Raw genomic sequence first — 13,110 nt, 5'->3', positions numbered from 1 at the left:
GTCCAGAGTGGGATCTGCTTTCCCCCTAGTGATGCTCCGCCTACCTTCCAGGTCTACCTCACACCCCACCCTGATGGTGTGAGGGACTGGAAAGCTCATGGGACTAGTCTGCTCCAGGAGCTCACATAGGGAACCTTCTAGAGACCAGGATCCACCCCATCTCACTGGGCTGTCCAGGTTGCTAGGCAACAGTGAAGGTGGCGATTTGGGGACTGGGCAGTGTGGGTGTGGGCTTGTTGCATAGCTTGACTGGACACTCACCTGCAGTCTCCTTGTCCCATAGGCTATCGACACTGGCATGCAGACCTGAGGCCTGATGACAGTCCCCTGGAAGCAGGATTGGCCTTCACCTGCAAGCTCAAGACCTCGGTGCCCTTCTTAGGCCGCAAGGCCCTGGAGAAGCAGCACGCCACAGGCCTCCGCCGACGCCTGGTGTGCCTCACTGTGGAAGAGTGAGTATCCTGGCCCGTTGGGTGAGGGTGGTGCTTACCATTTCCAGTGAGTGCCCCTGGGACTGGCAGATCCTTAGGTCACCTCCCTTTCACAGTAACCCAGTACAAATGGGAAGAGTGAGGCCCAGGAGCTTTACCTACATCTACAACATAAGATTTACACAATTTACATCTTGTCTTGGTTTAAGCAGACCTTGTATGCAAATCCAGATCCCATAAGGGATGAGTGGGCCGGAAACGGGTCAGAGATGGTGTAGCAGGGCCCTAGAGACACAGAAAACACTTCACCTTTTCTAAGGCAGGCATTTGGAAGACAAAGGTGCTGGCTGCTCTGGGCTGAATAAAGCCAAGCCTGGTGACTTAGGAGGGTGGACCCTACTTACAAGCTGGTGGCCCTTTTCCTTTGTGACTACCTTCTGACTTTTCCGTTAAATCCTGATTTATAAATGTCCTCCATTTATAAATGATGGCCACGATGTCCCAGAGACATGGACTCATACCCAGTCATGTGGCAGAGGTGAAAGGAGAGAACACATCACTGGGAGAGTTTGGATGCTGGGGACCTGGGTTCCACTTGGGCCAGAGTTACACTTTGGATAGTGTTGGCAGCCCACAGTGGCACCGATAGGAATTCTCCTAGCAACCGTCTCCAGGAGCAGGAGATGGCTTTGAGCTCATTGCTTTGCAGCTGACAGGCAGCCACAAATGCTGCCACTTCGCTCAGTGTCAAGTGTGATAAGAGGCAATGAGCAGAGTTAAGGTTTGTCATCATACTGTGGCGTCTCCCTGCTCCCCTGATGGCTGCCCAGCTTGGGTAACAGGGGCCTCTCGGGTGGGGCTCCGTCATGGTTGGTCCCCTGAGCCTCTATGAAGCTTCTGAAGGCCAATGCTTAGATCTAGGGCCGAAGGTTGGCAGCTGTCCTGTTCAGGGGTTCCCTTCTTGTCTCTGCAGCTCTTGGCTGCAAGGCACATGATGGCATGGACCTGCTTTGAGGGGCTGTGGGTTGTGGGTTTAGAGTGGTGGCCCACATCCAGCCCAGAGCTCGGGCCACTGGGCAAGGCGGACTGGGGGAGTTGGATTGTAGTGCCCCCATAGAACCACCAGGTGGGCATCAGGCTCTGAGAAACCACAGGACCCCGCTCCAGAGATGGGGAAGGGCAGTCTGAGGGGTTGCCCGGGGAACTGGCAGAGCCAAGCTCGTGGGTCCTTGGGCCTCATGGAGGTTGAGGACAACAGATTCTCACTCTTGGACACCACAGACACTGCTGGATGTTGTGGAAGAGCTAAGAACAGGGTGTGGGCCCACGGGCAGGCCCTGGCTGGGGCCGAAGGGTAAAGGGGCAGGAGGAGCTCGGCTGGTTCCTGTGGGGACGAGAGTGTCCTCGGCTTGGTTGGCTGACGGCTTGGTGGGCAACTTGGGTTGGTGGTGGCAGTGGCTGGGAATGTTGGGAGGCCTAAGTGGCTCTTAGGGGAAGACCTGCCCCATTGCTCCAGCACAGCGGGTCCAGATGAGAAGAGGCAGTTCATGGTTTTAGAGAGTTTATTGTAGAGAAGGAGAGAGAGAAGGTAGAGAAGTAGAGGCCGGCCATGGCCATGTGGAGAGAGTGGGGAAGAGAATGCAGAGAGAGGGGGAACAAGGAGGTAAGAGAAAGAGCAAGAGAACACGAGAGGGAGGAGAACATCCCCTTTGTAGTGGGTTGGGCCTTCCTGGCTGTTGTATGTTCCAGGTAACCGTGGGGAGCATACCTGGCTTCTGCCAGGTGACTGTGGGTGTGGAGTCCAGACAGAATACCAGGGGCTTGGGGCATTGTCCTACGTGACTGATGGTCACAGATTTATGGAGAGCTGAGGGCTCGTGTTAGAAGCCTAGTGTCTGGGAGCATGGCCAATGCGTCGTCCCTTGCAGAATATCTCCGGGGTCTCCAGAGGTTAAGCTTCACTCAACCAGAACACAGACTGCCTTTCATGGTCCCACAGTGGGTGAGTTTGGAACCTCAATGAGTCTCCTGCATGCCATGGAAAGTGACTGGAGAGGACAGGCAGGACATGCTCACCACGCCTTCATCCTGACACCATCCTCTGCTGGATGGAGCCCACGTGGTGTGGCTCTGAGATAGAGACCCAGGAGGGCATCTGAACCTGCTCCAACCTCTGTCTGTTTTGAGAATAGTTTAGCCCTGGAGAAGAGTCTTCAGATGACACCAAATGTTACCATATCTGGGCACTGACATTCCTAGGTTTTAGTGGCTTTCTTTTTCTTCTTGTCTACCATTTTGAATTTTCAAAAACTGTAGTAGAAATATAGTACATTGCCTAAAGAAAAATCTTTTAGGTAAATGTACTATAATAAACAGATGACCGCTGGGTGATGGTGGTGCATGCCTTTAATCCCAGCACTTGGGAAGCAGAGGCATGTGGATCTCTGAGTTCGAGGCCAACCTGGTCTACAGAGTGAGTTCCAGAATAGCTAAGAGTACACAGAGAAACCCTGTCTTGAAAAACAACAACAACAACTGCAGCAACAACAACAACTGCAGTAGATGACCAGAGCACTATAAAATAATCCTACTTGGTTAAATGAACTAGATTCAGCATAAACTCTCTAAAAAACTTTAATGTAAGTTTACATTGAACTAGAAAAAAATCCTGAACCAGACTAACCAAAGCAATCCGGGGCAAAATGAGGGAGGCATCATCATACCTGACCTCAAAATATACCAAAGAATCATAGTGACACAGCAGTGTTGTCCAGGCACAAACACAGACCTGTAGACTCACAGAACAGAACAGAGGACCCAGAATCAAACCACAACTCCTTCAGTCACTTGATTATCAACAAAGGTGGGTCCAAAGCCACACTAGACAGTAGCAGACTCTGTAGTGAACAGCAAAAGTGGACATCCACATATAAGCATGAAATGGACCTTGCTTCCCCTGAATGAAATCAATCCCAAAGTGGATGAGCTCTTAATGTGACACCTCAGACCTGAGACTTGCAGAGGAACACTGTGGGATGATGTCTCAGGATATAAATATGGGCCACGCCTTTCTGAGTGCGACTCTAGCAGCTCAGAAACTCGGCACAAGAACTGATAAATGGGTTGCACAAAATAAAATGATGCTTCACAGCAAAGGAAGCTATTGCCAGAGTGAAGAAACATCCTGTGGGAAGGGAGGAATCCTTGCCAGCCACTCCTCTGACAGGCAATGAATTCTCAGAATATACAAACGCAACAACAGGATTAAACACCCACCAAACCCACAAATAATCCAAATAATGCAGTGAGGACAGACCCTGAAAAAGAAGGGAAATGCAAATGGCCAATAAACATATGAAAAATTGCTCAAGGTCTCCAGTTATGAAGAAATGCAAAGCAGAACTATGCTGATATTCTAGCTCACCCATCAGAGTGCCTGACACAAGGAAAGAACGGTAGCCATTGCTGGGTGGATGTGGGGAGAGAGCAGCCCTTATCCACCGCTGCTGGGGATGGAAATCGACGTAGGCACGGTGGCAAAGGCACTCATGTGACTCAGCAAGGCCATTGGTGTCTACTGAAGGGTTGAGTTGGCACGCCACAGAAGTACCTGGCAGCCATGTTACTGCACTAGTGTTCTTAGCAGCCAAGATAGGGAACCAGAGTAGGTGCCCATCAATGGATGAATTTTACTTTATTTTTATATTGATCTTTTGAGACTGGGCTTCACTATGTAGACTTAACTGGTCTGGAACTTACTACATAGACCAGGCTGGCCTTGAACTCATGTTGGTCTGCCTGGCTCTGCCTCCTGAGGTCTAGGATTAAAGGTGTATGCCGCCATGCACAGCACAATGGGTGAATTTTAAAGAAAGTATGGTATACATACACAACAGTGTATTATTTACCCATAAATAAGAATGGAATTGTAGTTTTACTTGTGTGTGTGTGTGTGTGTGTGTGTGTGTGTGTGCGCGCGCGCGCGCGCACGTGCAAGCACTCGCTTGCATGCATGTGCATGCATGTATCCATGGAGATCAGAAGGTATCACGTTTCCGAGAGCTGAAGTTACAGGTTGATGTGCGCTCCTGGGAACTGAACTTGGGTCTTTTGGAAGAGCAGCGAGTGCTCTTAACTGCTGGGCTAACATTTTTTTTTTTTTTTGAGATAGTGTCTCAACGATGTAGCCCTGACTAACCTGAAACTTTCTATGTAGCCCAGGCTGTCCTCGAACTCGCCAAGCTTCACTTACCTCTACTTCCCAAGTTCTAGGATTAAAGGTGTGTGCCACCACACCCAGCTTGTTTTACTTATTTCTGTGTAGTGTGTTGATTGTATGTACATGTGGGATGTGTGCTCATATGTGTATATTCCGAGGCCAGCAGAGGACATCAGGTACCCTCCATTATCTCTCCACTCTATTGCCTTGAGACAGGCTCTCTCAGTGAACTGCAAGCTCACTGATCTGGCTAGGCCACCCAGCAGGGGAGCTCTTGGCATCCACTTGTCTCCATTGCCAAAGCTGGGGTTGCAGGCCTATGCAGTCATACCTTGCTCTTTACATTGCTAGGGGTTTAAACTCAGGTCTTCATGCTTGTACGAGTGCTCCTGCCCACTGAGCCATTTTCCCCCGTCCTGAATTTGTATTAACTGCTAGAAAATGGATAGAACTAGAGGTCACTTGTAGAGAAATGAGTCAGGCTCAGAGAGAAATACTTTATGTTTTCTCTCACATGCTGACTTTTGATTAGTGTATGTAGACAAATATGTGTATATATGTGTGCATATATGTATATATATACACATGCATACACATACATATATACATACATGCTTATATATGTATATATGCGTGCATACATACATATATGTGTACACATATATGCACACACACACACAATTCCTGAAGATAGAAGGGGAGGGGCTATGTGTGTAGACAGGGGACGAGAGAGGGTAGCTGGGTGAGTGTGAGCAGAGTCCATCTGTGAATGATGATCTCACAAGGAAATAAGTACTTTTCTTTTTAAAAGATTTTATTTTATGTATGTTTATGTGTTTGTCTGTGTGAATGTATGCCGTATGAGTGTGGGTGCCCACAGAGATCAGAAGAGGACATAAGATTCCCCTAGAGAGTCTGAATACCTGGCGTGTGTGCTGAGAACCACACTGTGACCCTTTACAAGAGCAGCAAGTGCTTTTAACAAGCAAGCTATCTCTCTCTTCCCCACTACTTTCTATAATTAACACAGACTTTTAAAAGGAAGTTAAATGAAACAAGGATAAAGTTAGCCCTTTTCGGTGCCCCAGGGCTCTGATCAGCTTTGCTAAAAGTTAGATTTCTACTCCTACCCTGTTCACTTTCTTGCTGTCCCCCTGTCTTCCCAGGTCAGTTATTAGGTTACTGGGGCCTGCGAGGACCTGGTAGGGTCCACCTGTACCCATGTGGCTTTGGTAGGCACTGCCCACCTGCCTTGTTTCCCTAGGCTGAGTTCCCACCACAGTCTGGGTGGAACTCCAAACATCTTCTTGCTTCTTCTAGGGAGGTGCCTATGTTTGGCCTGGAGGCTATCTGGAGAAATGGCCACGTGGTGGGTCATGTCCGGAGAGCTGACTTCGGATTTGCTGTGAACAAGACCATCGCCTACGGCTACATCCGAGACCCCAGTGGTGGGCCAGTGAGTGAACCCTGCTCCCCAATCCCTTCCCGCCTCTACACCAGATCCTCAGTGCCAAGCCTGTGCATGCTGGGAACACAAGAGGAAGCGAGCCAGGGAGGGCAGATGAGTTCCCAGCCCTGGTCTCCAGCAGACTTTTCTTGTTTGTTTTCTCTTTTATCCCTAAAAGACACTGACTGGTGTGCCCCCAGGATTTTCTTGATCAAAAAGAGTTACAAGGCCTAGGACGATGTTCTCTGGTCCCTGAAGCTAGATCATCTCTGCCCTTCCTCTTCATCCCAAATATCTCAACCCAGCAAGTAAGCCAAACCCAGGCTGTAGATTCCCGGGCAGCCTGGAGAGCCACAGGGGTGCCAGCTGTGTCTCCAGGAGAAAGGAGATTGACCTTTGCCCTTCCTGCTTTCCAGTCAGGGGCTTAGAGAGGCAATGGGTAGCCCTGTATACTTTCACACCACCTAAGCATTCCCAGAGGGAATGCCCAAGTCTCACTGAGGTCTCCTGGGCACCAACTCCAGCCCCAGAGGTGCTGACCTGGCTTTGCCTTCTAGCCTGACACCAAGACAAGTTGGACCACAGTGTCCAGCTGAATGGAGGGAGGAGGGACTAGGCTAGGGAAGAGGCAAAGACTAGTGGCTCTCGTGAGCCCTGGGGGTAGCCTGACTTCTGGAGTCCAGGTGGGGTGGGGACAGGGGTGATTGCAAGTAGGAAGGAGTCCTGTGCTGGAGCAGGAGGCTCAGGACACAGGCTTGACTTGAGGTTGTGGCTTCTTCGTGCTCTGGGACTGTAGCCCTGCGGTTTCTCTAAGAGCCCCCACTTCACCTGCAGAAAGGGCACAGGCTCCCACCCTCCAGTATGCACCACTACTCTGTGTGGAACTTGATTGACAGATATCAAACACTGCAAACCAGCCTGGGACCTTCGGTTGGTTACACAGCACTTTACCACTGAGAGGCCACAGCCTGGGTCCCAGAAAAGGCAAGATTAGAAGTTCATTTAGTGGTGCCCACACTTGTTGGGTAGGGGAGAATCCACAGCCTTTCCTTTAAAAGAACATTGGGATTCTGATAAATAGAGCCCAGGGGTCCAGCATAAATTCCACACAGCCAAGGAGCCTGACACCGACACCGAGGACGATCAAAGGCGTGAGACGCTGATGCCCTGCTGCTGTGATCGGGCTTCTGGAATATTCTTGCCATGAGAGTGGGCAGACACTGCAAAGCAACCCCACCTGCTTATATACCAGTGCTGTGCTGAGACAATCCACGTTTCTAAGTAGGAGTAAGGAACCAGGGCGAGTTCTGTGGCTGTTGGGTGTTTATTAGCTGAACCGATCTAGTCCCAGAACACCTGCCTTTACTCTGCTGAGATCCACCAGCCTCCCAGCCACTCAGGGAAGTACATGCCAGAGGCCTCACCCCTAAAGATCCCTTTCCTTTCCTTTCCTTTCCTTTCCTTTCCTTTCCTTTCCTTTCCTTTCCTTTCCTCTCCTCTCCTCTCCTCTCCTCTCCTCTCCTCTCCTCTCCTCTCCTCTCCTCTCCTCTCCTCTCCTCTCCTCTCCTCTCCTCTCCTCCCCTCCCCTCCCCTCCCCTCCCCTCCCCTCCCCTCCCCTTCCCTCCCCTCCCCTCCTCTCCTTTCCTTTCCTTTCTTTTCTGTTCCTCTTCTTTTTATTAGATGTAGCTCTGGGCCACCTGGAATGGGGGTGGGGGAGGCCATGCCCTAGACTCTCCCAGCTTGGGCCCGGAGTCCTCACTGTGCACAGCTCCTTGGGTGGCCTAGGAGAGTTCCTCCCTCCAGCACAGTAGAGTGTCAGGCTACAGCACTCTTCCCAGCCCTGAGGAGCACCTGCAGTTCCAGAGGGTTTGCAGAGAAGAGGGAGCCAGATGTGGGTTGGGGTGGGGGTGCGGCAGTTCAGGGACCAAGCTGTTCCATTCACCCTGTCCCTCAGGAGAGCACATCTGGCCACCCGGCTCCTGCCCTGTAGCAATAATGTGTTTGTCTACCTCTAAAATCCATCCAGGATGCTGGGAGCAGGCCATGGGAACAGGTCATGCAGAGGAAGAGGTCTTGTTGGCTACTGGACCTATGCTCTGATGGGCTCAGATGTTCCTGTCAGGCATAGCACAGAACATGTGATCTGTTGTTCTTAGGAGCTCTCTGTCTCAGAAGGCCTTGGTACAGGGGTTGGTTTATTAGTGAGGTAGGAGTGGGTAACCACAGACCCCTGAAACAACCAAAGAACTCTGACTACCCTCTGCTTCTAGGTCTCTCTGGACTTTGTGAAGAGTGGAGAGTATGCCTTGGAGAGAATGGGGGTCACCTACGCTGCCCAGGTTCACCTGAAGTCTCCCTTTGACCCTGACAATAAGCGCGTGAAGGGAATCTATTAAGAGCTGCAGGGTGGAGGTTACAGCTGCTCAGGCCACTGGAAACTGCCACACTTCCCACACTGCCTGTGGACTCCTGCACTGCACAAACATCCCTGTGTCCTGGGACCTAGGATAAGGGCAAAGCACAGACTTCTCCACCCTTCGCCTCCATCTGGTCCGGCTAGCCACCACAGCTCCTAACCAGGACTGGAGGGAGCACTCTGTTCCTCCTGCTAACAGACCACACAGTGGTTTCCAGTCCACTCTAGTCCTCCCAAAATGCACCCTGCAGATGTCTTGGCTCAAGGTTCCTGTGAGTATCTTGGGTGGATTGTTAACCCAAGATGGAAGCTGTAAATCAGGCAGGCTTCTCCTCTGTCCCTCACTCGGTTGACTGCCAGTGGGTAGCTAGAGCCCTTAGAGAGTAGTGGATCTGGAGACTGAGCAGAGCTCGCTAAGCAGTGTCTGTCACAGGTACAGGGTGGAGAGCACAGAGACAGGTGCTGGACTGGTACAGTCCTTCCTCAGAACGGCTGCCTTTCAGACCAGAGAGGAGAAGGGTAAGAAAGCTCTTGCTCTGTTGGAGAGAAAGCTTTCTGAGAGTCACCAAACTGTGACATGGGAGTCATGTGGCATGGGATTTGGATCAAGAACCTCCCTTACAAAGAAGTGACACATTCTGCCTCAGTTTCCCCTCAAGCCATTGTTCATGGGTTCCAGGGACACCAAGCTTGCTCTTGCGTGTGACTCTACTGCAGTGCATGTTTCCAAGGACTTCGTCTCTGTCACAGATGCATGGCTTCCCACTCAAGCTCTAGTGAGGGCTGCCCCAGCTCCACTCTGTGACATAGATCAGCCCCTTCTCCCACCCGGGGAATCATCCACGTATGTCCTCATGTCAAGGGCACCCTGGATCTCCTTCCTGGGTGAATAATGTCTATTGCTTTTCTATAGACCCAGCCTTCTTCCCCTGCCTCACACCCTGACTGAGACATTAGGATGCTATGTCTCTCCCAAACAAAGGTAAGCATGTAGTCGCCCATGCCTTGTAGTCTAGGAGAGCAGGAGGTGGTTGCCACAGCAGTACGGAGCTGGGGTGTACTAAACCCCAAGTAGGCAGCAGAGGGGATATGTGGGCACAGTTGTCCTGGGTGGGCTCTGATTCCTCATAGGTTCACACCCCACACACTGAGCTGGAAAAGGTCAAGTTAATAAAGTTTTGTGAAACCACTGGAAGATGTGTGGGGTATAGCAGGCCTTTCAAAAGCAGATCTGGTCCCCTGAGCCTGGAGAAGGGCTGGAGGCGGGAGGGTGTGGAGGAGCCTCTGGATGGCTGAAGGAACACCTGTGCTCTCTCGGGACCATGGGTCTGGCTCTGAGATGACATGAGTTTTGTGGAGCCAGAGGAGGGAGGAGGGAGGAGATAAGAGGAGGGAAGAGGAGGGAAGAGGGAGGAGGGAGGAGGGAAGAGGAGGGAGGAGGAGGGAAGAGGGAGGAGGGAGGAGGAAAGAGGAGGGAGGAGGAGGGAAGAGGGAGGAGGGAAGAGGAGGGAGGAGGAGGGAAGAGGGAGGAGGGAGGAAGGAGGAAGGAGGAGGGAGAGTGGGCAAGAAGTAAGTGAAGTAGGGAAGGGAGGAAAGAGGAAGGGAAGGAGGGGAAAGGTGCCCGGCCTCCCTTCCCCATTCTGTAGTCTGGCTAAGACCCCTGAGTTTGGAGGATGCTCACATGTACTTACAACCTGTCCTTGGGGATAGCTCAGGGCAAGGGAGGTCTGAATGCTGTCCCAGCCTGGCTCCTTTCTCCCAGACTCCACACGCCTGCCTGCCTGCCTGCCTGCCCCACGCACAGTCCTTGGAAGGGTGCTGGGGCTCAGAGTGAGAGCGACTGGCAAGAACTCCAGTTTAACTGCAAAGTCCCCAAAGTGCCTCTGACCAGGGCATCCCAACCTGCATGTGTCACAGAGACCTCAAGCCAACTTCCGGCACTAATAATCTAGAGTCACATTTCATAGCTATATTTAAAAAAAAAATCCCCGGAAAACCAAACACATGGCCCCCACTGTGGCTGAGCACTGCCTATCAGAAATCACTGTGTAGCTAGCTGATGGTGTGCTGAGTGTGTGTGGCTGGCAGTGTGCAGAGTGCCTGAAGTGTGCAGAGCAGTGTGTGGCTGGCAGTGGCGGGAGAGGACACGCACCCTCAGATACCTCGTGACCTACAACAGTGTTGGGCTTCAGAGGTTCCTAGGCAGAGCTGTCACTGCAGAGGGGACAGGCCACTTTCTCCACACATACACACAGGCTTGCTGCCCCTGGCCTGTCTCTGTTACACTGAGTAGAAATGTTTTCTTCAGGACTGGAGAGATGACCTGTAGGTAAGGTACTTGGCATGTAAACTTGAGGACCTGAGTTTGGATTCCCAGGACCCAAGTAAAAGCTCAGGTTTGGTGGTACATTTCTACAACTCTAGCACTGGGCTTCAGGAAAAGACCTGGAGATAGGCAGATCCCCAGAGTCTGTGGGCCACCCTGCTCGGCCACTCAGTGAGATCCAGTTTTAATGAGTGCATTGGCTGGTTTTGTGTGTCAGCTTGCCACAAGCTGGAGTCATCGGGAAGGAGCCTCAGCTGAGGAAATGCCTCCATGAGATCTATTTGCTCAATGCTCAATGTGGGAGAGCCCAGGCCACCGTGTGGTGCCATCCCTGGGCTGCTGGACCCTCATGTAAATATGCTAAGTATCTAAATACCAAGCCTGGGCTGTCCGGGCACCAAGACTTCCAGCTTCTTTCACTGAAGACCTGATGGCGCTCTGCCCGCAGGTAGACACTTTGCATGGGTGGCCAGCATCTTAAGTGCCCCAGGCTAAGCAGGCTACAGTGCTAGCCTACCGAGGAGTCTTTAGACAACTTGGCAAGCCCAGGAACCTGTGTGCAAGCTCATTGCAGCATCTTAGGGGGTCACTGCAGTTTGAGGGGTGCCACCAGTTCTTCACCACAGGTGGTAGGTATCCCCTCGTGCCCCCCCCCCCCAAGACAACAGTTCCAAGCAGGTTCCCACAATGATGGGATGCTGTGTGGATTCCCATCCGCTGTTGCAAGCACGAGTCCCATTCTGCCTGACATGAGGGAGTGACACCAGAAAGGGAACTGTAAATATCTTAGAGTGTGTGTGTGTGTGTGTGTGTACATGTGTATAGAGGCCGGAGGTCAACCTTGGCTTTTGTCCTTTGGTTGTCTACCTTATTTACTGAGACAAGGCTTCTCACCGGAACCTTAGGTTCTCTGGTTAAGCTAGGCTAATGTGTAAGCAAGCCTCAGGGGTCCCCATCTCCCCCCACCACAGTGTTAGGACTATAATAAAACACACATTTTCACAAGGGGTCTGGGTGTGAACTCAGGTCTTCATGCTTTCAAGACAACTGTTTTACCAACAGAGCTGCTCTCTCTCTCTCTCTCTCTCTCTCTCTCTCTCTCTCTCTCTCTCAGCTTTGGGACAGTGCAGACTGAGCAGGCCTTAAGCTGTGTTGTGCAGCCAAGGATGAGCTTGGATTTCTGATCCCCCTGTCCCTACCTCCCAAGAGATGGGATGACAGGTGTGCTCACGTACCAGTCCCAGGTTTATGTGACTCTGGGGGTAGAAGGCAGGGTTTTGTGTATGTTAGGCTAAAGTGTTCTGCCGACTGAGCCACATCCCTCACCATGGTGCTTATCATTTTTAAATTAATCTACATAAAAATTAGCCACTGAGACTGAAGGCTACCAAACAGCACTGCTCAGGAGTAGTTCAGGGCCAGCTCATATAAACCTTATCCATGGCCTGGGGACACCCTATTTGTACCCAAGGCCCTGTCAGCACTGATATAGAGTAGCACACCCCATCCTTTGTGATGCCCTAAAGCCCTGGCTAGAGAGGCTAGAGGTCCTTCTGCTCCATGGGACAGACAGCCAAGCCCTGCAGGGAGAGCCGGACACCCAGCCGGCGTGGGGGTGGCTCATGCTCAGGCTTTTCTTCCCCCTCATGAAGAAGAGGGCTGGATCTGGAGGCCTGCTTTGGCTTAGAGCAACTAGGAGGGATGCGGTCTCAGTGGCCGTTACCCTAAGTCCTCATGCTCAGTTCCTGCAAAGCCCACTCATGATTCCCACCTGGAAAATAAGGAGATGGAGCCGGGAGCCTAGATACTGATGTAGGACAGACCTGGGCTCCACAGCTCGCCATGGGGACCTTGTCCTCTAAGCCCAGGTTTCTGAGCCTCAGTTTTCTCATTTGTCTAAGGAAGAGACATGGCAAGTCTTTAAAGGCTTAAGTACCTGGTAGGGATCTCGTGCATCTCAATTGGCAGTCATAACACCTTGGTCACCCCAGTGAGGCCTGTTGTCACAAACATAGGGCAGGCTGTACATGGCCTCCTGGGAGAAATAGCACAACAGCTTAGAGGGGTAGCAGGGGACTGTGGGTCTGGGCATGTCATATGGGGATCAGGCGAGTCCTTGGGCAAAGACTCAGTTTTCCTGTCTATAAGCTGGAACACCATTAGGAGCAGAGTAACTGTGTGGAAGTCAGGCTCCTCAGAGCTCCATGACCCTTTCTTGTACTCTCTGGCTCTCGGCTACTCAGGCAGGCAGCATAGAGGGAAGGCACAGCT

General features: G+C 51.6%; 1 protein-coding gene across 1 annotated transcript in view; it reads left to right on the top strand.

The window, feature by feature from the left end:
- Sardh (sarcosine dehydrogenase) overlaps positions 1-9,700 on the top strand; it is a 63,865-nt gene extending 54,165 nt beyond the window's left edge. Inside the window, exons 20-22 of the mRNA XM_052181940.1 lie at positions 284-452; positions 5,971-6,106; positions 8,368-9,700. Of these exons, the coding sequence (XP_052037900.1) occupies positions 284-452; positions 5,971-6,106; positions 8,368-8,493 (431 nt within the window). The 3' untranslated portion in view covers positions 8,494-9,700. The remainder of the gene's footprint in view (positions 1-283; positions 453-5,970; positions 6,107-8,367) is intronic.
- Positions 9,701-13,110: the final 3,410 nt, after the last annotated feature.

This window comes from Apodemus sylvaticus, chromosome 5, assembly GCF_947179515.1.
Source record: "Apodemus sylvaticus chromosome 5, mApoSyl1.1, whole genome shotgun sequence".
Taxonomy (NCBI): domain Eukaryota; kingdom Metazoa; phylum Chordata; class Mammalia; order Rodentia; family Muridae; genus Apodemus; species Apodemus sylvaticus.
This window is presented reverse-complemented; position numbering and strand designations above follow the sequence as displayed.